At 40.6% G+C, this 24,507-nt stretch overlaps 1 protein-coding gene across 4 annotated transcripts; it reads right to left on the bottom strand.

Moving 5' to 3' along the window:
• Positions 1 to 6,914: 6,914 nt before the first annotated feature.
• On the bottom strand, positions 6,915 to 24,223 carry LOC309794922 (uncharacterized protein). Of its 4 annotated transcripts, XR_014292199.1 has the most exons (6): positions 24,002 to 24,223; positions 18,338 to 18,429; positions 16,846 to 16,972; positions 8,631 to 9,945; positions 8,090 to 8,162; positions 6,915 to 7,016 (listed from the first exon to the last, which is right to left on the bottom strand). XR_014292199.1 is itself a non-coding variant. In XM_082606869.1 (5 exons), the coding sequence occupies exons 2-4, from the start codon at positions 18,350 to 18,352 to the stop codon at positions 8,627 to 8,629; spliced, it is 1,461 nt and encodes a 486-aa protein (XP_082462995.1). In that variant the 5' UTR covers positions 18,353 to 18,429; positions 24,002 to 24,223; the 3' UTR covers positions 6,970 to 7,016; position 8,626. The 4 variants fall into 4 exon arrangements, 1 of the variants encoding a protein (XP_082462995.1); XR_014292198.1 differs by having other exon boundaries at positions 8,090 to 9,945; XM_082606869.1 differs by lacking the exon at positions 8,090 to 8,162 and having other exon boundaries at positions 6,970 to 7,016; positions 8,626 to 9,945.
• Between the last annotated feature and the right edge of the window lie 284 nt (positions 24,224 to 24,507).

Below are 24,507 nucleotides of genomic sequence, written 5' to 3'. Positions count from 1 at the left end.
GAAGCCAAAGTCCCATAAAACCACCCTTTTTTTGCACCAGCCATACAATCCTGAATTCAACCATAATTCATTTGTTGTATGCTCTGTATCAGATTCTGTGAAAGAGGTCAGGTAACAACTGCCATTCCCAAAGAGCTTCTCATGTGTCTCCCTGGAGTACAAAATATATTACCTAGAGTGGCCATATGGTAGAATAATGACCAAGGAGATAGAGAAGTGTAGGGAAAGATGATGTTCCCCAAATGAAAAATGAGTGGCTTCAAATCAAAACCCCTATGTTCCATCAGATTAATACTCCCTCCCTCTTGCTTCATGAAACATAATGTGATACCTCATGGTGGGTCCACCATATTGGGGTTATGAGAGTATAAAAACGACCACAATGCCTGCATGTAGACAATGTCAAAGAGAAGTCACAAAACAGGGTACCTCATAAGGTTTCTCAGCCATTTCATCAACCATAGGCACCTACATTTTCACTATGTACATAACAGAAAATATATTTCTTCTTTTCTATACATATGCATCACTCTGTTCTTAGTATAGCAGAAGAAAAACTCCCAGCTAGAGAAAAAGACATTATTATTTTACAATGATACCAATATTAAATATGAGCATAACCTACTACCTATCACCATTTTACCAATTACCACAACTTAACAAAAACAAAAAAAACCAACATAAAACTTCTTTCCACTCCAGTCAAGATGGGTAAAAAAACAGCATGGGCTGTAAAAAACTAAAAACAAACAAAACCCCCACCAACCCCCCCAAAAAACCTGGTCACTTTTAAGCTAAACAACAAATAAACTGTTTGAAAAAGAAATGTGCACTGCCTCTGACTAGTGAACTTTACCGCCAACTAACCTACACCTGTTACAGAACCCAGAGCACATAAAAAGACCCAACACTCTTGAGAAAAGGTGAAAAACATCTCTGCCACCTGTGGGTCAGTTTCCTCAAAGGTCTTTCACATATTGTAGATCTAATTTGTAACTGGAATTATAAACCTGGGACCTGGGTTTGTGTGAAACCACAGAATATTTCTTGCTGACCTGTCAATTACTGTGTCCAGCAGTCTTCTTCATCTCCATAATCTAGTTTGCCAAATGATATTTTAAAGCTTTATTCACAGATTTTGTTTCACTGAAATCCCCCTCTTCATCAAACTGCCACTGATCTAAGTCTGGGAAAGTATAATAATCTCTGTCAAAGAACAGCATCTAGTCCTCAGTGTTGCCCAGAAACTCTTTTCAATCAGGGAGACAAAATTTGATTTCCCAGATTCTCAGAAAACCACCATATTTGCCACGTCCCCATCTCTGTTATTTGTACATCAGAATACACCACCACTAGGGGCCTAAAACCTCGGAGTGATAGAAGGGCACTTCCTTGCAGCTTCCTCCCTACATTTCCAAAGAGCTCTCCATATGTGCTCTCAACAGGTTGTATGTTCCTCACTAAGAAAAACAGCATCTGTTTGCACATCTTGGTCAGTTATAACTGCCTGAATTAAACCTTTGCAACTTGATGCTGTTCCCCTTTTAGCTCAATTATGTGATCAGCATGTTGCATTTGAACCTGATAAGTGCCCTCAATTTCTTGTTAAAATTAATTTTTCATTGCATGAGAAAAATTCAAAAGCACTCATAAAATCCTACCAGGTCCTGCATGGATGACACAGGGTGAGAAGAACACTGAGAACACTGTCGTTGTAACATAGACAAGGAAGGATCATGACTGTGACTCATATGTAGCAAAAATAACAAGGTAAATACAAAAACTGGAGATAATTCGGCAATAAAACCAGATTTTTCTCCTAAATCTAGAGTGTCAGTTGTACAACAATAGAAGAGGTATCCTCTCTCTACATGAAGAATTCTTCATCCTGAATATTTTCTGTCTCTTACTTCAGATTACAGCATCACTCTATTGAACTATTTTTCTTTTAATTATAGATAATCTATTACACACCAGTCAGCTTAACTGTTTGTTCAATTCATATAATTGCCTAAACAACACCATGACTTATGAAGTTTCCAGGTTTTCTTCTGATCAATTGTCAGAGTAAACTGTTTAAAACTGATGAAGTCAATTATAAGAAATGTAAAAAACAGTAAAAGATTGTCTTAATGTCCCTCTCAAATTAAAGAAGAAATTAAATGTATTAAACAAAATCAAATTAATATGCTCACTGGGGAATTATTCTCATCTTGAAATTAATTTCTAACCTCCATTAAATTTAATAAAAACTATTCTGAAAATCCCTGAGCAGATTATATAAGTAATAGTTCATGAATTTGGAACTAAAAAAACTAAAATAGATTTTTCATAATTAACAAGTCAGTACACAAGACAAGATCTGCATGGGGAGAATCTCAAAACAAGATTCATGAAATATGGGAGAAATGAATTCAATGAAAAGTAAACAAATTAGATTTACTTTAGCTTTTTTTTTTAAGCAAATCCTCCATTTTATTTCACATAATATGCATTGGGATTTGGTTTTTTTTAAAAATAAAGTTAGCTGTATTTTTTTAAACATCTTTATTAGAGTATAATTGCTTTACCTGATACCAAAACCAGACAAAGATAGTACAAAAAAAGAAAATTACAGACCAATATCACTGAAGAATACAGATGCAAAACTCCTCAACAAAATACTAGCAAACAGAATCCAACAACACATTAAAAGGATCATACACCATGATCAAGTGGGATTTATCCCAGGGTTGCAAGGATTCTTCAATATACGCAAATCAATCAACGCGATACACCATATTAACAAATTGAAGAATAAAAGCCATATGATCATCTCAATTGATGCAGAAAAAGCTTTTGATAAAATTCAACACCCAGTTATGATAAAAACTCTCCAGAAAGTGGGCATAGAGGGAACCTACCTCAATATAATAAACGCCATATATGACAAACCCACAGCAAACATCATTCTCAATGGTGAAAAACTGAAACCATTTCCTCTAAGATCAGGAACAAGACAAGGATGTCCATTCTCACCACTATTATTCAACATAGTTTTGAAGTCCTAGCCATGGCAATCAGAGAAGAAAAAGAAATAAAAGGAATACAAATTGGAAAAGAAGAAGTAAAACTGTCACTGTTTGCAGATCACGATACTATACATAGAGAATCCTAAAAATGCCATTAGAAAACTACTAGAGCTAATCAATGCATTTGGCAAAGTTGCAGGATACAAAATTAATGCACAGAAATCTCTTGCATTCCTATACACTAATGATGAAAAATCTGAAAGAGAAATTATGGAAACACTCCCATTTACCACTGCAACAAAATGAATAAAATACCTAGGAATAAACCTACCTAGGGAAACAAAGGACCTGTATGCAGAAAACTATAAGACACTGATGAAAGAAATTAAAGATGATACAAACAGATGGAGAGATATACCATGTTCTTGGATTGGAAGAATCAATATTGTGAAAATGACTACACTACCCAAAGCAATCTGCAGATTCAATGCAATCCCTATCAAATTACCAATGGCATTTTTTACAGAACTAGAACAGAAAATCTTAAAATTTGTGTGGAAACACAAAAGACCCCCAATAGCCAAAGCAGTCTTGAGGAAAAAAAACGGAGCTGGAGGAATCAGACTCCCTGACTTCAGACTATACTACAAAGCTACAGTAATCAAGACAATATGGTACTGGCACAAAAACAGAAACATAGATCAATGGAACAAGTTAGAAATCCCAGAGATAAAGCCACGCACCTATGGTCAACTAATGTATGACAAAGGAGGCAAGACTATACAATGGAGATAAGACAGTCTCTTCAATAGTGTTGCTGGGAGAACTGGACAGCTACATGTAAAAGAATGAAATTAGAACACTCCCTAACACCATACACAAAAATAAACCCAAAATGGATTCGAGACCTAAATGTAAGACCGGACACTATAAAAACTCTTAGAGGAAAACATAGGAAGAACACTCTTTGACATAAATCACAGCAAGATCTTTTTTGATCCACCTTCTAGAGTAATGGAAATAAAAACAAAAATAGGGCTTCCCTGGTGGTGCAGTGGTTCAGAGTCCGCCTGCTGATGCAGGGACACAGGTTCGTGCCCCGGTCCGGGAACATCCCACATGCCGCGGAGCGTCTGGGCCCGTGAGCCATGGCCGCTGAGCCTGTGTGTCCGGAGCCTGTGCTCTGCAACGGGAGAGGCCACAACAGTGAGAGGCCCACATACAGCAAAAAAAAAAAAAAAAAAGAAATGGGATCTAATGAAAGTTAAAAGCTTTTTCACAGCAAAGGAAGCCATAAACAAGACGAAAAGACAACCCTCAGAATGGGAGAAAATATTTGCAAACGAATCAATGGACAAAGGATTAATCTCCAAAATATATAAACAGCTCATGTGGCTCAATATTAAAGAAACAAACAACCCAATCCAAAAATGGACAGAATACCTAAATAGACATTTCTCCGAAGAAGACATACAGATGACCAAGAAGCACATGAAAAGCTTCTCAACATCACTAATTATTAGAGAAATGCAAATCAAAACTACTATGAGGTATCACCTCACAGCAGTTAGAATGGGCATCATTAGAAAGTCTACAAACAGCAAATGATGGAAAGGGTGTGGAGAAAAAGGGAACCCTCTTGCACTGTTGGTGGTTATGTAAATTGATACAACCACTAGAACAGTATGGAAGTTCCTTAAAAAACTAAAAATAGAATTACCATGTGATCCAGCAATCCCACTCCTGGACATATATCCAGAGAAAACCATAATTCAAAAAGACACATGCACCCCAATGTTCATTGTGGCACTATTTACAATAGCCAGGTCATGGAAGCAACCTAAATGCTCATTGAGAGAAGAATGGATAAAGAAGTTGTGGTACATATATACAATGGAATATTACTCAGCCATAAAAAAGAATGAAATTGAGTCATTTGTTGAGACGTGGTTGGATCTAGAGACTGTCATACAGAGTGAATTAAGTCAGAAAGAAAAAAACAAATATCGTATATTAACGCATGTATGTGGGACCTAGAAAAATGGCACCGATGAACCGATTTGCAGGGCAGAAGTTGAGACACAGATGTAGAGAAAAAACGTATGGACACCAAGGGGGGAAAACCGCGGTGGGGTGGGGATGGTGGTGTGCTGAATTGGGCGATTGGGATTGACATGTATACACTGATGTGTATAAAATTGATGACTAATAAGAACATGCAGTATAAAAAAAAAAGAAAGCAACTAATACTGGGGCTTCCCTGGTGGTGCAGTGGTTGGGAATCCACCTGCTTATGCAGGGGACATGGGTTCGAGCCCTGGTCCAGGAAGATCCCACGTGCCGCAGAGCAACTAAGCTCATGCGCCAGAACTACTGAGCCCGTGCTCTAGAGCCCACGAGCCACAACTACCAAAGCCTGCACACCTAGAGCCCGTGCTCCACAACAAGAGAAGCCGCCGCAATGAGAAGCCTGTGCACCGCAAGGAAGAGTAGCCCCCCACCTTGCCACAACTAGAGGAAGCCTGCATGCAGCAATGAAGACCCAATGCAGCCAAAAATAAAATAAAATAAAATAATTAATTTAAAAATATATATTTGATGAGATTATGGCTGAAAAATTCCTGACCCTGAAGAAAGAAACAGATATCCAGGTACAAGAGCCACAGTGAGTCCCAAGCAAGATGAACCTAAAGAGACTCACATCGAGGCTGAGAGAATGGCTTTGGAGCTGGTATGCTCTTACAAGGGCATAAATTGCTCTTAAATTGAGAATCCCATGAATTAGAATACAGTTACATGCCCTATAATGGGAAGGCTCACACAAGCATAGTGCCTTCTATTTACCAAATGACTGCACAGGAAGGTCCCCGTGAGCCTCACAGTACTCAACTGAGATTTGCAGGGCTGGTACCACCTCAAAGGAGCAATCTGAGACTCACAAAGGTTAAACAACTTGTCAGGACCCAGAAGTTCTGCCACAAATCTCAACTAGTAATCCTCATACTACACCAGAACTATCTTTATACTCCTATTCTTGTCTCATGCTGTATAAAATTAAAAGAATCTCCCCAACTGTCACTACTGTGTGTGTGTTTAATTTCAGGAACTATGACATTCACCAGTATGCCCAAAAAATTCTCTTAAAAGCACTAGGAATGCCTGGACCCCACTCAGAGTTTTTGTGCAGAGACATATGGTACTAGAGAACCGTATTAGAAGACACATTCCATTCAAAAGGTAAGACCTGTGCTTGCACATCTTTCTCCACGGTCAGGCTCTTGAGAAGCCCTGCCTTGAACAACCAAGCTTCTGATCCCTGTTTTTAAGGACAAGATTGAAGCTCTGTTCATTCAGAAATGAAAAGAATCACAGTGGTGCTTCTAGACTTCGGTCTTCCTCTGTCTTCAGAAGGTCTGCTCACTTCATTCAGGATTGGTGGTGGTTCCAAAACGAAGTATCCACCAATCCATAATACAGCAAACACTTTTAACACCGAATTCTCTAGTTCTACCCTTGTGCTCCTGATTCAGGAGTTCTTGGAAGTAGAGTAGACCTGTATTATGTGGGATGTAGGCACATCCACATTTACGATACTCATGAAACAGGAAGAGGTGATGAGTAGACAGTTGTAAGAATTATTGTTAGACTCATTTATCATATCCTTTATTCTCATATCAACAAACAGCTGGATTTGGATTTTGTAAAAGCCACAGCAAAACACATTCCCTTTAACATTTTATTTTGAAATAACCACAGATGTATAGGAAGGTACAAAGATAGTAGAGGCATTCAGAACCTTCACCTAGTTTCCTCCGATAGTTACATCTTACACAAATATAGTACAGTATCACTCTGTGAACACAGTAAACAAATTTGCAACCAAAATCGCTGAGAAAATGTTTCTGCCCAAAAGCCATCACTGTCCTGGAGGTTCCTGTAAAGATGAAGACGAAGGAGTTGGCTACAGGCAACCTGACCATCAAATCTGTGGACCCTAACCTTCACCTGGAGAAGGAAAGCAAGATATAATGGTAAAGAAGAGAGAAATTCTCCAGGATTCTAATCATAGTCTGTGATAAGAAGACCATTTCTATTGCCAAAAAAACCTGGAGGATCTGTTAGCTCCCAATGACTGACATTTTTCTTCTGGGGGATGCTGCAGGAGAACCTGAAGTAACTTATCATTTCAACTGAAATTCAATATTCTCCACTTACCATTAGTTCTCACTGAGAAATATTTACTTAAGTTTTACTTTCATTAAGAGCCTGCTAAGAGTTGAATATGTAACTCTGAAAAACCTTCACAATGTAAGAATCACTGCTAGGAAGCTCAGTAACATCATTCCTCACAAATCTTGGAGATGGAAATTACTACTATTTTTATTCTAAAGAGGAAGAAAACTTAAGCCAGGGAGTTCAGTGATTTCATTAAATTCACACATTGGTGAGCAGCAGATATGGGGACTTCAACTTAGTGGAGACGGTAACAAAGTATAGTATTTAACCATCATGACATACTGAAAAAGAAGTTCAGCTACGTTCTTCCAATAATCTAGACCTATAGTTAGTTGTTTTCGTAACTTGTCAGCATGTTTTAGATTAGTGTTATGTTATTTTGTAGTTCTGGCCATGACAAGTTTCCATTTATGAGTAAAGATTTTTCTATATGCCAATACCAATTATGCATCAAGCTTCTGAGATCTTAATAAAATGCAGATGATCTGACTGCAACACAGAATAACAGGAACCTGGCCCATGACCAATTCGGATTTAGTGACTGTAAGACTGCGTCAACATTAGTATGCTAACAGAGAGGCTCTTTATGCCATGAACAAAACGGGGTGGCACCTATCACTGGAATTGAACAATTGCATGATACCCTAAAGTGTGGTACATAAAACACTACAATACAATACACACCCTACAATACAATAATACCCTAAAGTGTGGTACAATAAAACACTACAGTAGGGCTGCAGGATACAAGGTTAATGTATATATACCACCAATGAACAAGTGCAATTGAAAATTAAAAACAAAAACCAAAAATAAAGGAAAGAAAATTTAAAACAAATCACCTTTTACATTAGGACCGAAATTTTTAAAAAGTTCCTTTACAGGTGTTTTTCATCATGGCGGCACATGAGAGGTCTGTGATGAAGATATAACATCATTAACAGATTCTGAACCTCAGATTGAAAGTCACTAAAAATAGAGCCTTATCAAGATATCTAAGAATAAAAACATTTCATAACTTGATAAGTAGGCCTTTTCACATATCCTTGATCCTCTGACCCCCCCTGCCACCATCTCATGAATTTTAAATGATTTTAACTTTTAATCACTCTGCGGAGTATAACATGATTTGACTAATCTTCAAGAAGGACTAGACTTAGTTCCCCCTACTAATAATTCCGTGATGCACGGTACATTCTGAAACCTGCTTAAACAATTTACCTCACTCATTATATTTGTAAGGGTTTTCTCCATTATGAAATCTTTGGTGATCCTGAGGCCAGGTCATTTCCTGAAGGCCTTCATATTTTCTCCTGTAAGGTTTCTTTCCAGTATAAATTCTCTCATCACTCCAAACATATGAACATTTAATACAAACCTTACCACACACTGTACCTCTGTATCTGCACTCCATGTATATTCTGGTGTCTGTTGAGACTTGAGTACTGCTTAAAGGCTTTGCCACACTCATGACACTTGTAAGGTTTCTCCCCAGTATGAATTCTCTGATGAACTGTAAGGCTTGAATTCTGACTGAAGGCCTTGCCACATACATGACATTTATATGGTTTCTCTCCAGTGTGAACTTTCTTATGTTGAGTAAGGTTTGAACTCCCAGTGAAAGCTTTGCCACACTCATGACATTTGTATGGTTTCTCTCCAGTATGGATTCTCTCATGGCCCCAAAGGTGTGAACGTGTGGTGAAATCCTTACCACACTCATTACATTTATAAGGTTTCTCTCCACTATGGATTCTCTTATGTTGAGCAAGATTTGAATGCTCAGAAAACGCTTTGCCACACTCATTACATTTGTAAGGTTTCTCTCCAGTATGAATTCGCTCATGACCCCAAAGGTGTGAACGTATCATAAAGTCCTTACCACACACATTACATTTATATGGTTTCTCCCCAGTATGAATTCTCTGATGCCTTGTGAGGTTTGAGAATCTGTTAAAGGTTTTGCCACACTCACTACATTTGTAAGGTCTCTGTTCAGAATGAATTCTTTGATGATTAGCTAAGACTGAGCAATGGCTAAAAGCCTTCCCACAGTCATCACATTTGTAGGGCTTTTCTCTAATATGTGTTTTCTGGTGTTGTGTAAGCAATGAAGGATGCGTTAAAACCTTCCCATTTTTATTACAAATGTTCGTTTTGACACTAGAAGGAATTATTTGAAGTGGTGAAACTGAGGAACAGTTTTTGATAGACTTCTCAACTTGATTACATTTGTAAATTTTCTCCTCAGTTTGAAAAATCTGCAGTTCAGCCAAATGTGAATGAAGGCTTAATCCAAGCCTATTTTCCAAACATTTCAAAAACTTGTTTCCTGAATAGCCTATGTTACTTTTTAGTTCCTTATTCCTCATGTATGACTTGTAATATTTGTAATATTGAGACATACTTCTTACAGAAACATTCTGCTTTAAAGGAAAATTATTCCAGGATTTATGATGTTGTTGATCTCCACTACCAGTGAGATTTTTGCAAGGGGTTGTAGTCACTCCTTTGTAACTTTTTTCTTCATATTCCCACTGATTCGCAAACGTGTGCATATTTTGCTGGACTTCACTGAAATCAAAATCATCAAAATCATGACTTACAAGTCTTTCAAGACCGAATGTCTGAAATAAGTCTCCATTATTAATGTCCTCTTTTGGTGATAATTCTTTGATCACACATCTGGTAGACATATCTGTAAGATATAAGGCTTCCTTTTAACCAGATTGGAAGATAGATATTTTATGCTGAAAAATATAATATTACACCAAAGGTAAAACTCATGATTAACAGACTTATCAAGCTTTACAACCATGGTCTGCAAATGTTTAGGAACACAAATGAATAAGATTCCTCTAAATTCAAATTATTTTCAGGGAAGCCTATTTTCAAATGCTCTGTTATCAAAAGTTACAATAACCTTGAAAGAAAAGGAATTTCCCCACAGGCACCCCAAAGCACACACCAACTCATGGGAGGCATACAACTGTCTAACATTTGAAAAATAAAAGATATTAAAAATAATCACTGGGGTCCAGTGGTTAAGACTCCATGCTCCCAATGCAGGGGGCAAAGGTTCAATCCCTAGTAGGGGAGCTAAGATCCCGCATGCTGCATGCTGGGAGGAAGGGAGGGAGGGAGGGAGGGAGGGAGGAAGGGAGGGAGGAAAAGTTTCTTAAGAAAATTAATATTAAAAAAAAACACTACTGAATACTTGTATGCAACACTAAAACAACACTATAAGAATAGCAAAACATTATTTTGAATACTTGTTATACAACTATACCCGTGAAAAATAGGCATACTGCAAGATTAACAATTAGTTCACTGTGCTTATATTACATAACATATGCTAAATATTATCTGTTAACCAAAATAAACAGTAATAAACATTTTAGTAATGTGAGACAAATCCAGCCATAAATCATAAATAATAAGCATTTACTTTTGTTAAATACACAAACACACACACACACAGTGCCTGTGGAATTCTAAAGAATTCACCTATAAGACTAAAAGGAAGGACATATTTCAGAAGGAGCACACAATATGAGAACTGGGAAATATGTTAAAAATCACTGATTTTGAAATAAAAGGTCCAGGTAAATATTTAATATTACAGAAATTAATGGGGAAATGTGACAACAAAACTGACAAAGCAGGGAATGCCAAATGTACTTCTCTGTACAAAACAAGAAATGAACTCACAAAAACTGTCAGAATCAACTTTATAAGAACTCTGGAAATTAATCAAAGGATTCCAGCTACCAGGAACACTCTTAACCAAGAAAAAGGCAGCTGTTTTTTCTTACCTTGACCCATCCCTGTTCCTCAGCTAGGCAGTGGCCTTTAAGATGAGAGCCCACAGGCTGGTACAGGTTTCCAGAACCAGAGGTGACAGAACAGGCCTTATAAAGAATTTCAACTGGTTGGGTTTTTGTTTTTTGGTTTTGTTTTTCTTGTTTTGATCTGCCTGATGGATACCTAAAGGACTGGCTCAAAGTACTTGCAAAACTATACCTAGGTGGAACTGCTAACTTGAGGGCTTGGTCAAAAACAGTTAAAGGTAAATATACTAGCCACTGCCACCTAGGGCAAGGGGTAACAACTTGGGCAAACGATGGACAAATCGAAAACCCTGAGAAAAAAGTGGGGAGTGAGTTGTACTGGGAATTAAGGACTTTGAAAATCTCCCACATATTCCAGGGAATCTAGATAGATTTGGGCATGCCTAGGACTGGGAATATAAGAAAAGATCTGAGAAGCTCCTAAGCTCCCATGTCCAGCTGAACATCAGATTTTCTGCAAGAGGTGAATGCTAAGGCAGAGTTGTAAACTCCTGGCCTGAGTGTTTAAGGAATTCTCCAACACAAAGAGCTCATCTACAAAGAGTATAAGGTGGTTTTGTTTTGGTTTTGGTTCCAGGTGTTTAAGGAAATCTGTCAAATCACTAATTGACCAATAAGTCAACAAAGACTTCAGTGGCCACACACAGCAATGAAAACACATCACACAAAATTAGTTGAGAGAAATAAAGACACAACAGCAGTCACAAGAAACAACAACAAAATCCAGGGGGGTGAGCGTGGGGGGAGGAGTGGATTATGATTTCCAAGGTTTCAACATACTCAAAATATCCCATTTGTTAAACAAAAGGTTACAAAGCAGGCAAAGTAACAATAAAGTATCAATATAACACATACAGAAAAATGAATAAATAAATAGCATAAATTGTCCATAATGGAGCCCAAACTTTGGACTTAATCAACAAACACTTTAAATCAACTAATTAAGCTAAAGGGAATGATGGACACAGAATTAATGAAAGTAAGGAAAACAATGTTTAAACAAACAGAGAATATCAATAAAATGATAGACATTATAAAAAGAAACTAAACAGAAATTCTGGGGCTGAAAGATAAATTATCAAAATGAAAAATTTCCTAGAGAGGTTCAGCACCAGATTTGATTAGGCAAAAGGGAGTATCAGCAAACTTATAGGTAGATCAGTCAGAATTACCTAGTCTAAGGAGCAGAAAGAAAAAAAGACTGAATATAAATGAACAGAGCCTAGGAGACCTGTAGATACCATCAGTGGATGAACATATGAATAATGGGAGTCCCAAAGAGAAGGAGAAAGAAGGCAGAAAGAATATCAGAATATGGTCAAAAATTTCTTAAATGTGAGTAAAGACATGAACCTACAAATCTAAAAACTGAATGAACCACATGTAGGAAAACTCAAAGAGAATCACACAATAACAAATTATAATCAAACTGTTAAAAGACAAAGGGAAAGAGAATCTTAAAAGCAGCAAGGGGCTTCCCTGGTGGCACAGTGGTTGAGAGTCCGCCTGCCGATGCAGGGGACACGGGTTCGTGCCCCGGTCCGGGAAGATCCCACATGCCGCGGAGCGGCTGGGCCCGTGAGCCATGGCTGCTGAGCCTGCATGTCCGGAGCCTGTGCTCCGCAACGGGAGAGCCCACAACAGTGAGAGGCCCGCGTACAGAAAAAAAAAAAAAAAGCAGCAAGGGAGAAGGTAGGTATTTATCACATACAAAAGATCCTCAGTAAGATTAAAAGCTGATTTCTTGCCAAAATCATGGAGTCCGGAAACAATGGATGACATATTTGAAGTGTTGACAGAGGAAAAAAAACTGTCAGCCAATTCTATCTCTAGAAAAACTGTCTTTTAAAAATGAGGGAGAAATTATGACTTCCAAGATAAACAAAAGGTGATGGATTTTCTTACGACTAGACCTGCCCTATAATAAATAAAAGAGAGAACACTTCTTTTTTTTCCTTTTCCATTATGGTTTATTACAGGATATTGAATATAGTGCCCTGTGCTATACAGTAGGACCTTGTTGTTTATCCATTCTATATATAATAGTTTGCATCTGCTAATCCCAAACTCCCAATCCATCCTTCCCCCAGCTCTCCTCCCCCACCTCTCCTCCCCCTTGGCAGCCACAAGTCTGAAAAGAGAGAACATTTCTTAATTCATTCAATGAGGCCAGCATTATTCTGATACCAAAGCCAGACAAAAACAGCTCAAGAAAAGATACTACAGACCAAAATATTATATGAATATAGATGAAAAATCCTCAACAAAATACTAGCCAATTGAATACATAGCATATTAAGATTATACATCATAAAAAAGGTAGCCTTGGGCTTCCCTGGTGGCGCAGTGGTTGAGAGTCCGCCTGCTGATGCAGGGGACACGGGTTCGTGCCCTAGTCTGGGAAGATCCCACATGCCACGGAGCGGCTTGGCCCGTGAGCCATGGCCGATGAGCCTGCGCGTCCGGAGCCTGTGCTCCGCAACGGGAGAGGCCACAACAGTGAGAGGCCCGCATACCGCAAAAAACAAAAACAAAAACAAAAAAAAAAGGCAGCCTTGTTCCAAGAATTCAAGGGTAGTTGGTTCAACATATGGAAATCTATCAATATAATAGCCCACATCAATAGTAGGAAGGGCGGGGGGAACCTACATAATCATCTCATTGTATGCAGAATAGATATTTGAAAAAAATCCAGAAACTCTTCATGATGAAAACAGTCAGCATACAGAAAGTGAACTTCCTCAACCTGATAAAGATCATTTATGAAAAACTCACAGCTAATATCATACACAGTCAATGATAAAATAATAAAAGCTTTCCACCTAAAATAAGAAATAAGACGTGATGCCCACTTTCACCACTGCTATCCAGCTATTCGGTGTTGTACTGGAAGGTCTACCCAGAGCAACTAGGCAAGAAAAAGAAATTAAAGTATATAAATTGGAGAATAAAAAGGAAAATTATCTCCATGAGCAGATGACACAATCCTGTATAACGAAAATTCCATAAAATACACACACACACACACACACACACACACACAAAAACAAGTCCTACTAGTCTTATAAACGATGTCAGCCAAGTTGCAGGATACAGTATCTACATATGAAAATCAGCTGTGTTTCTATACATCAACAATGAACAATTTGAAAAAAAAAATTTTAATAATTCCACTTACAATAATATCCAAAGAATAAAATACCTAGGAATGAATTTAAGCAAGGAGATGAAAGACATATAGACTGAAAACTACAAAACATTGCTGATATAGATAACTATTAAGGACCTACCGTATAGCAAAGGGAACTCTACTCAATACTCTGTAATGGCCTATACGGGAAAAGAATCTAAAAAAGAGTGGATATCTGTATATGTGTAACAGATTCACTCTGCTGTACATCTGAAACTAACACAACACTGTAAATCAACTATACTCCAATAAAAATAAAAAAAAAAACATTGTTGATAGAAATTAAGGAAGACCTAAATAAATGGGAAGACACTCCATATTTATGATAATATTTACCAACATGGTCTATAGATTCTATGTAAACACTATCAAAATTCCAAGAACATTTTCTGGAAAAATGGAAAAGATGATGAAATTCATACGGAACCGCAAAGGGCCCTGAACAGTCAAGACAATATTGCAAAAGATCTGATATACACAGAATAGATAAATCCACAGAGACAGAATGCAGACTGGTAGTTGCCAGGGACTGGGGACAGAGGAAAATGTTGAGAAACTGCCTAGCAGGGAATGAATGCTAATCACACTTTTCTGAACAATAAACAATGGCATACACATGTAATGAACACTGTTGCAAGAACAACAGTTTGGCCAACGGTCTCACTGATATGTGGTTATGGACTTGCAATTTTCTCCCTGGAATAAATCCCTGTACTTGAGACACCCCCAAATCAAACAGGATGATCATTAGTATACTTAATCAACATTGCCACACTGCCCTTGAGAGACACTTTCGTGATGATCCACAAAACCCAGAAGGACAACAGGAACCATTTGTGTCAGGCTCTCATGAAACTTTCTAGCTCAGCATCCTGGAACATACTGACCTTTCTACTCAGTTACTTCAGAGGGCACTTCCCCATGAAGCAGGATGATACTGTAACATCTAAATCAAAGCATTCTGCACTCAGAATTTTACCCAGTGAAACTCCTCATGGGAGAGTTCACTAGAGCTTGTCCAGCACCTAAAGGGTGGGTTATCACAGCAGAAAACAGAGAATAACATTTCAGACACCAAGTAGGTGTATTCCAGAAGCAAGTTTCAGAGGCAAAATCACACACACTCAAAAAAAATATGAAATCAGGTAGAGCCCAAGTTTTTCCACATTTGCATACTAAGTAGGCACTGCAAGAGAGAGAAAAATAAAAGATACGAGAGTAAAGCAAAGGATTCAGATTTTGTGGGATGTTGAAATGGGCCCTGGGTCTGCCTACAAACCCAAAAATGTGCCTGAGATATGCTCCCCCTGAAGGACTGGGGATCAAAGAAAGGTTCTCTCTGTCCACTGTCTTTACAATACTGCTAAGGAACAATCTCCAAAGATTCATGCTAGTCCCATGATACATGCTCCTTAAGGCAAAAACAGAAACGAAGAAACGTCTTGAGGCACCTGAAGGGGCACAGAGGGCTTGAGACAGGCCCCTGTACTCGCCTGGGGTCCCAGATGCAGTGGATGAGCAGCCAGTGTCCCCCATCCCCAAAAGAAGGTCTCTCACGTATGTGAAATGGGGATGGAAGCTAGAGAAGGAAAGGAGCCAGGACAAGGGAGACCTCAGCTCGATGTGTGTGGACTGAGAACTGAGTCTAGAATGAGAGGCTGGTCCCCCAAAGTCCAAATACAAAAACAGTCACAGACAGCAGGTAACAGAAAGTTGTGAGTCAGGATAAAGACTTTGCCTTTGTCTTTGCAACGAGATGGAATACCACTGGGATGGGAGGAAACTTATTTTAAGACACATGAATAAGAGGAGGGGAAGTTCAATTTCCTTCGAGAGCTCACAGCAATAAACTTCTGTCTTCCCAAAGACCTCTCACATTTAGGAAGAATTTCCTAAAAAACATTTGATGAAGTAGCCACCTCTTTGCCATCTGAGTTCTTCCGTATGTTCGTATCGTTGATAATTTCCCACCCACCTCTTTTTTTTTTTTTTCTCTCTATTTTCACCTCACTCTTCAGAGGCCAGGGCTCTCTCCCCTGCTCCAAGATGAAAATAATATTCACCTCAGAAAGACAGATTCCTGCTTACATGTAAAAAGGTGAATGATGTGCTGTGGCTTTTCCATAATACAATTCCAGCCCTTTGCCCAGCTGAAAAGGACACTACAGATGGGATAGAATAATATTTCACAAATTTGTTCAATGATGGTCTTCTTCCAAATGCTTAAAGAATATTTTAAATATACAGATATGTAGCTTTCTTCCAAGAACTACTAAACCAATAGTGCAGAAGTAAAAGCAGGCAGATAGCTTAAAATTTCGCCATAAGATTTTGTGCTTACTCAACTTCCAGAACCACCACCACCTAGCATGTCGTGGACAGATCAACTGAAGAAAGAGGAGGTTTAAATTCCAGACACTCCATTATAAAGCCTCTCATTTCTGAATCAACATGGTTTCAACCTTAGGTGAACAAAGCAGAGGTTCCCAAGAGACTCAAGATAAATGCAAAGACACCCGAGGGCAGATCCCAATTTCTGGAGGGAAACTATCCTCACCCAGGGAGACCAGGTTCCTGTAGTTCTCCACCATCACGTCCCTGTACAAGGCCCTCTGAGCAGGGTCCAGGCATTCCCACTCCTCCTGAGAGAACTCTATGGCCACATCCCTGAATGTCAACAGTGCCTGAAATGAAAACACATTTCACCAAGAGGCCATCAGGAGAGTACTTATCTTCACACAAAATGAGAAGAGGAGAGAGGTGCCAGCGTCAATTAGATAGAAGTGAGTGTTCTGATAGAGCCACAAAGAGAATCTTGAACAATATATCCCTAATTTTGCTTTATTACACTTTTCTATCAGAGGATGTCCAATCTACTAAATTACTGAGGAATTTAAAATTGCATGCAAAAAAAATATATATATATATATACACAAATGAAAAAAATTCAACAAAGGGTTGTCTATACACAGGTTCCAGACATTATACACCAAATGATAACTAACTTCCAGATGAGGTACAGTAATGTCTTTAGGGGGATGACAAAGTCCACAGTAGCTTTAAAGAAAGGTGAGAACTGAAAAAATGAGATAATGATAATTACAGTAACAACCAAAAGTTACCATACAGTAAGCATTACTCCAAATGTTTTATAAGTATCACCTCATATAACAACATGGCATCTAATTCATTCCCACCTTACAGAGGACCCAACTCTTATTCAACAGCTAATAAATGGCAGCCATCACCCGAACCAGGTGGTCCAGCTTTACAACAGAACCTCCAGCACCATACATGTAAGTATCAGGTATGACATTAAAAGTACGATGACACAGCTGTTTCCTAACTGAGAAAACCTGAAACAAGTTCAAGGTCGAAAACACAGAACTGGCTGAAAGGTCAATACATATACACGTACACACACATGCACACATACAATGAGCACTATCCTTACTGCTCTTAACTCATTAACATGGCACGGTAGGAGAAAACTTAAGGACGTGGAAGGCAGGTAAGACACACTTTCAAAGTTAAGATAAATGTAAGACTTATTTATGAAATGATGGTGTTGTTTATACACACCATGGGCTCCTGCTCACATACATAAGTGGGTGCCCTATAAACATACACCCCAAAATTAACTGAAATAAAAGCGGTAGTGTCTAAAATGACATTTTTTAAATACACCTTCATTTTCTATTATTTTTTACTTGTGTATTTCAGCATTTCTGGTACAATGAACATGTATAAATTGTACTAAATTTAATTAAGATTGTCAACATTATTCTATAGTAGCCTGGTTATTAAAAAACACTGCAAAAATTGAGAAAAAATACATTAGAAAACTTAACTTTGATCTCCGTAACTACACAGAGTGTGTAAAAATACAGAATAGAATCTGTGGGGCAATGAGAGAAGATTGAAGGAAGGCCGTGGGGCGAGTCCGAGCAAACCTGTCAGGCAGGATACTTGAGAGTGAGAGATTATCAAGTCCAAATGGCATTTCAGGACAGAGAGGACTGAACAGTACACTAAGAGTATGACTTTACCTGAGAAAGAGTCATTCCTGACTCCTTGTCCTTTCCTCTTCTTCCTCTCCAGGGCTTCTTTCTCAGGCAAGGTGAGTCCTGAGATGCCAATCCTGAGTGTCAAAAGATGCTGTTTAATGCCTGGAATCGACACACCCCCTTCCTGTACCACAACCACACACAGGGAGGACCTCAGCATGTGGAACAGACAGTCCTCTGCCATAAGGTTTTAGACCCCTTTCTTCGGAACTCACTCCCCTCCTGGTTAAGCCACACACAAGCTGCAGCAGTGGGGACCTAGGAAGGACTGACCCTCCCCGTCAGGTCAGAGACCCAGTCCTGACTGAAGGCCATGCAGAGGACAGCACCCCCTCCGCCCCTCTAGTTTAAGGGCTGGTCTCAGTCCTCAGAAACAGATGAGCCAGAGCCCTAGTGCTCAGGGCTGGATACAGATTCGATCACCTGAGGCTACTTAGTCAGCCATGACCTAGAAGAAAACTCTACGGGAACTGGGCACAAAAGAGGTATCTGAAAATGGCTCAGCAATCTAATGTAAAGTCAGGGTTCAGCATCATTCAGAGGGGTCAACCCCAGCATACCTCCCACTCTGTGGCCCTGCTCTCTCCTCGGGCCCTGCCCCCTGTATCTGGATAGTGGAAGGGGAAAGAGCAGAGAGAAACACACAGAGCAGGCATTACGGGCTAGGGCGGGGAGAGGGGTGTGGCTGCAAAGTTAAACGAGAGACTCAGAAAAGGCACCACGGAGAATGGGGGCAGGTGTGTTATCAGAACAAAGATCTGGGGGAGGAGGTTCGCCATGTGCATCTGAGGGGTCAAAGAGTTCTAGGGATCTCTGAGGCAGCGGTGACCCTGACCCCGGGAAAAGCAGAGACATCTGTGTGGCTCAATCTCAGTGAGGAAGGAGGAAGCAAGCAGGAGATGATGTCACACAAGTACTGCAGGAAGCAGGTCAGCAAGGCCCGTGGTCCTCAGACATTCTTCCACCCCAGCCCAAGTGAATTTTGGAAACCATGTATTGTCTCATCCATCTTAACATCTAATTCTTTTGTACCTCAAGTTAAAACACATATGAATAATGTAACATCCTGTATATTTGAAAAGCAGCCAAGATGGTCACACTGGCCCCAGGATGCAGGCCACAGCTCTTAACGGAAATGTGGAGGGCTGCAGGGTCCAGGAGGTAATGTCTGGACAGTGTGGCAAGAAGACGCCCGTGAGATGCGCCAGCAGGGATGTGAAGGGTACAGCTGGACAACAGGAGTCTGGAGTTCAGGGCTGAGGTCTGAGAAGGAGATGTGGAATTGGGAGATGTCAGGGTGTCTAAAGCCATAAGATAGGATGATATGGAAAGTCACTGAGTGCGGCCAGAGAAAAGGTCCCAGATGGAGCTTGGGGCCCTGCCCCCATCAGCGACCAGGGGTAGAGGCAAAACCAGGAGAAGAAAATGAAAAGTGAACAAGGAGAAAAGAAAATTGAAACAGATGGCCAGACTTAAAATGATAGTTTATGTTTATTTTTAAATACTGGGATGTCCTGCAAGCCATGAGAAAAAAAAGAAAAAAAAGTGTTTAATGGAAGAGGGAGTGATCAACAGTTGCTGATAGGACAAGACAAAGACTGTGAATTAACCAGTGGGTTTAGAAATAGGGAGGACATGGGCTTCCCTGGTGGCGCAGTGGTTGAGAGTCTGCCTGCCGATGCAGGGGACACAGATTCGTGCCCTGGTCTGGGAAGATCCCACATGCCGTGGAGCGGCTGGACCCGTGAGCCATGGCCGCTGAGCCTGCGCGTCCGGAGCCTGTGCTCCGCAACGGGAGAGGCCACAACAGTGAGAGGCCCGCATACTGCAAAGAAAAAAAGAAAGAAAGAAATAGGGAGGACATTACAGCCTCTGACAAGGAAAGTGGGATGGTAGATGGGAAAGCTTGATTGGATGGGGTTCCAGCAACAGCTGGAAGCAAAAGTTGATGAACTATGTTTGACAAATGGTGCCATCATGTCCTCTTACTTGAGGACTAATCACTATTTATCTTGAGAACACGTACATAATGGGTTGTGTCTCCTTGGCTATAAAAAAGGGTGAGGTTTCTTTCTGCCATTGTAATCTTTTTGGTGGAGTTGCTATGATGCGGGTATATGTCCAGAAGTGCAATTGCTGGATCACATGGTAATTCTATGTTTAATTTTTTGAGGAAATTACCACTGTTTTCCACAGCTTCTACATCATTTTATCCTTGTAGACAATGAACAAAGGTTTCAGTTCTCCACATTCTCTCCAATACTTGTTTTCAGTTTCTTTTGATAACAGCCATCCCAATGGGTGTGAAGTAATATCTCACTGTGGTTTTGATTTGCATTTCCCTTACGATTGGTGATATTGAGCATCTTTTCATGAGCTTATTGGCCATCTGTATATATTCTTTGGAGAAATGTCTATTCAAGTGTTTTGCCTATTTTTCAACTTTGTTTTTCAGTGGTAGGAGTTCTTTATATATTCTAGATAATAATTCTTTATCAGATATATGATTTGCAAAATGTTCCTCTTATTCTGTGGGTTGCCTTTTCACTCTGTTGATAGTGTTCTTTGATGCACCAACTTTTTTTATTTTATTTTATTTTTTTTTGCGGTACGCGGGCCTCTCACCATTGTGGGCTCTCCCGTTGCGGAGCACAGGCTCCAGACGCGCAGGCTCAGAGGCCATGGCTCACGGGCCCAGCCGCTCCGCAGTACGTGGGATCTTCCCAGACAGGGGCATGAACCCTTGTCCCCTGCATCGGCAAGCGGACTCTCAACCACTGCGCCACCAGGGAAGCCCAAGTTTTTTTATTTTTGATGAAGCCCATTTAACTATTTTTTCTTTTGTTGCCTGTGCTCTCTGGTGTCACATCCAGGAGCCTGGATTTTGTCCCAAAGGCAATAGGAAGCCAGTAGAGGGGTTAATGCCAGGTACTGCAATGGTCTAACTACGGATTTACTTCCGATGCAGAGACAGAACTCTGAGACAGACTCTGTCTCTGAGCCCTGCATCTTTCCTAGTAGTTTTCATCATCGTTGTTGGCCTGGCACTCTTTTAAGCTTATAATTACAATGGTCACCCTCTTGCAGAAAAATGCCCCATAGATATCCATACAATATTGTCAATCATTTTAGGGATCGCTGTCATTCAGCAATCCTGATCTTGTTCATCACCTGTGTTGTAGGTAGGTTCACAGAGACCCAGAAGGGAAGTTACCTTGAGAACATCTGAGCTGAGTGAGAACTGCATGTCAAAGGGTGGCCTAGAAGAGACAGTGAGCAGTTTGTCCTTATCACCTCATTCCCCTTTGAAAAATTCCAGGATCATCTTTAATACACCTGAGCAAAAGACACCTCTTTTGTGGTTTTAATCACATTGATCCCAAGCATTTACTCCCTCTTTTGCAGAAATCACAGTGAAACACTGAAGAAATATGATGAACACAGATTTTGGTGCTGAAACGTTTAAAGAGGGTTTGCTATGGGAATAGGATCAGTGCAAATTTCTTTACCATGAACAGATGGGCTCTGTTAGAACAAAGTTTCAAGTCAATCCAGCCCATCCCTCAATATTTTCACAGAATGAACAAAAGGGACTTGAGGGGAACATCTACTTTGTAGCTCACAGCTCACTAATTCAACAAATCACACAAAGGGGACAAAAGAGGCTGCCAAATATTAGACTAACTCACTAAACTAAGTTCTAACCATTAAGATGCTAGACACCCTTACCAAGTAATATTGAAACAGTCTAAAATTATTTACTAAGTACTACAGAATGTTCCAACACATGACAAAGGGTAGAAAGAATGCAGGGCTTATAATCTGAACTAGACACAATATATTCAAAAGGTAAAACTATTGGGGACTCTTTTTTTTTTTTTAAATCTAATGACTTCTGGGGTCAAATTTTTTTTTTAATTGAGACTACCTCATATTTAGAATAGAATGATGACAGCTGCTTATCACATGTCACCGAAGCTTATTTCAGAAGCTGATGATTATTTACAGAGAAGGGGGAATTCAGTATACTAAAATTTACCTCAATATGCTTTTTTAAAAAATGAATTAAATGTACGAGGGGTGCAAAAATGCATGTCCACTTAAAAGAAGAAAAAGCAACGGTTTTAATATTCCCTTAAAAAGCACCACGTAATGACGGACTCAGTAATTTCTTGTCCCGGCTCACCTCCCTCACACCATTCCAAGCAAAGATGGCAACCCACAACTCACAGACAAGTCTCCCCTCGTTGTCAGAGTAAAGGGCTGCAAATGGAAGCTACACTGTGAGGCGAATAATTATAAAAGGCAAAAGCCTTATAAACAGGAGTTTTGCAACTCTCATTCTCATCTGTAAAATTAAAACAATTAAGCAAATCTTAAACTAAATATATTACAAAGCCACAAGTCAATATATCACACCTTAGCCATATCCCATCAAGTCACCACTCACGTAAAATCAGGTTCCCCTTCTTTCACTCTACTCTGTATTTCTGTTAATCCGTTTATGTCTCCCATTCCTTGTTTCTCTCCATCGTTCTCCTTTTCTGTGTTTCCTCTCTCCCGCTGCTCTTTCTCCCCTTCTCTCTATTCCTTTCCTTACACTTGTTTTGCACAAGGCTTGAAACCTATTTCAACTTCAGTTTCTCCTTCTCCCCAGTCAGTTCCCAATCTCTCTATATGTCTGCCTTTTTCTCCCCGCATTTCTGTGTTCCCCCTGCTCTCCATTACATTGTCTTTCCTATTACACGCCCTCTGCCCCGCCTCACTGCATCCCTAGCCGGCTAGGTTCTCTCCGCGCTGTTTCTCACTCTGCCAATCCTAAGCCCTCGTCCTGTTCCTGCACTCAGCTCCCGCAACTGTTTTTCTCCTAACCACTCCGTCTGAAGTGCCTTGACCTTCGTGGCTGGAGCGCCTCCCTTCCCTCTGTGTTTCTATTTTCTTTTCTCCTCTTGCTACTTTGCCGAGTTATTCCCTTTCACTTTGTCTCTCTTCAAGTCCTTCCCAGATCCTGTATTTTTGCCTTTTCTTTATGCGCCGCCTCACTGATCTTTTTCTCCCTCACACTTTTCTATTTCTCTTCATTCTCCCTCTGTCTCTCTTTCTCCTGATCCCCCTCACTCCCTTGTCCGGCCGCTTTCCTGGTTTCCCCTTTGCAACCATCACTTCCACAAAGCCCCAGATCCCCGCGCGGGGGAGGTGACTTGCTCTTGGGGCACCCCGAGGTCTTCAGTCTTAAATCCCATCCTTCTGAAAAGTGTGCTCTTCCGAGACACTGGGCCCCTTATTAAGGGGGGGGACGGGGGAGGTTCCCAGGAAGGCGGTGGGGTCTGCTGAATCCCAGGGCCAGGGAGAGAAGCCAGGCCGCTATGGGCCAAGAGGGACGAGGACGAGGGGAGACGCGCAAAGTGTTTGAATCTATCTCAAAAGCCCATCTGCCATGACGCTGAACAGCGCGGGACGGGAGGAGTGGTCAGTGAAGGGTTTTACAGGACAACAACGCGGCAGGCGGGTCTAATGGCCCAAAGGTCCAAAATCCATGGGCGGGGAAGGCCTCGGAAAGATTTTAACCGAAAATGAACGCGGACCCCCGACGCAGCAGCGAAGCTGTCAGGCTTCGGGAACTCTCACCGGGACGCCAGAACTTACCAAAGGTAAGAGGCACGGGTGCAGAAATGTTAACGTCCGTAGCAACCCCAAGATTCCAGGCGTATAGGACTGTGGACTGAGACGCTCAGGTTTAAACTCAAAAAGAAGAAAACTCACAGACGCCGACGTAACCTTATCCACACGCTAGTCTCTTCCGGTCTGCGAGATACTGCGCGTGCGCACTCCTTCCAAGGAATGCTGGAGGAGGGGCATAGGCGGAGCTCCTTCGGAAAGGGGCGCGAATGGTGGCCAGGCGTAGGCGGGGACCGCGGGGGGGCGGGGCGGAACCGAGCCGGGGCGGGGCCGGGGCGGAGCCGGGGCGGACAGGGCGCCCCTCGGCAGCTCCCCAAGGGCATGTTTTCTTTCCGAGTTTGGATCACTTTGAATTTCTTTCCTGTGCCGCGGAGCCAGGCTGCTCCTTGCCTGTTTTAAGTTGGTTTCAAACAACTTAAGGGGAAAACTTAAGAGTTGAGAGGCCACTTGTTGAAAGCTAAGATGTTTACGTT

This window comes from Mesoplodon mirus, assembly GCF_964341445.2.
Source record: "Mesoplodon mirus genome assembly, chromosome: 19".
Classification (NCBI taxonomy): domain Eukaryota; kingdom Metazoa; phylum Chordata; class Mammalia; order Artiodactyla; family Ziphiidae; genus Mesoplodon; species Mesoplodon mirus.
This window is presented reverse-complemented; position numbering and strand designations above follow the sequence as displayed.

Excerpts from the sequence above, each read along its gene's own strand:
- LOC309794922 (XM_082606869.1), bottom strand. Across the intron at positions 9,946-16,845 it reads CAGGAACCTGGTCTCCCTGG|ATATGTCTACCAGATGTGTG; the intron begins GTGAGGATAGTT and ends TATATCTTACAG.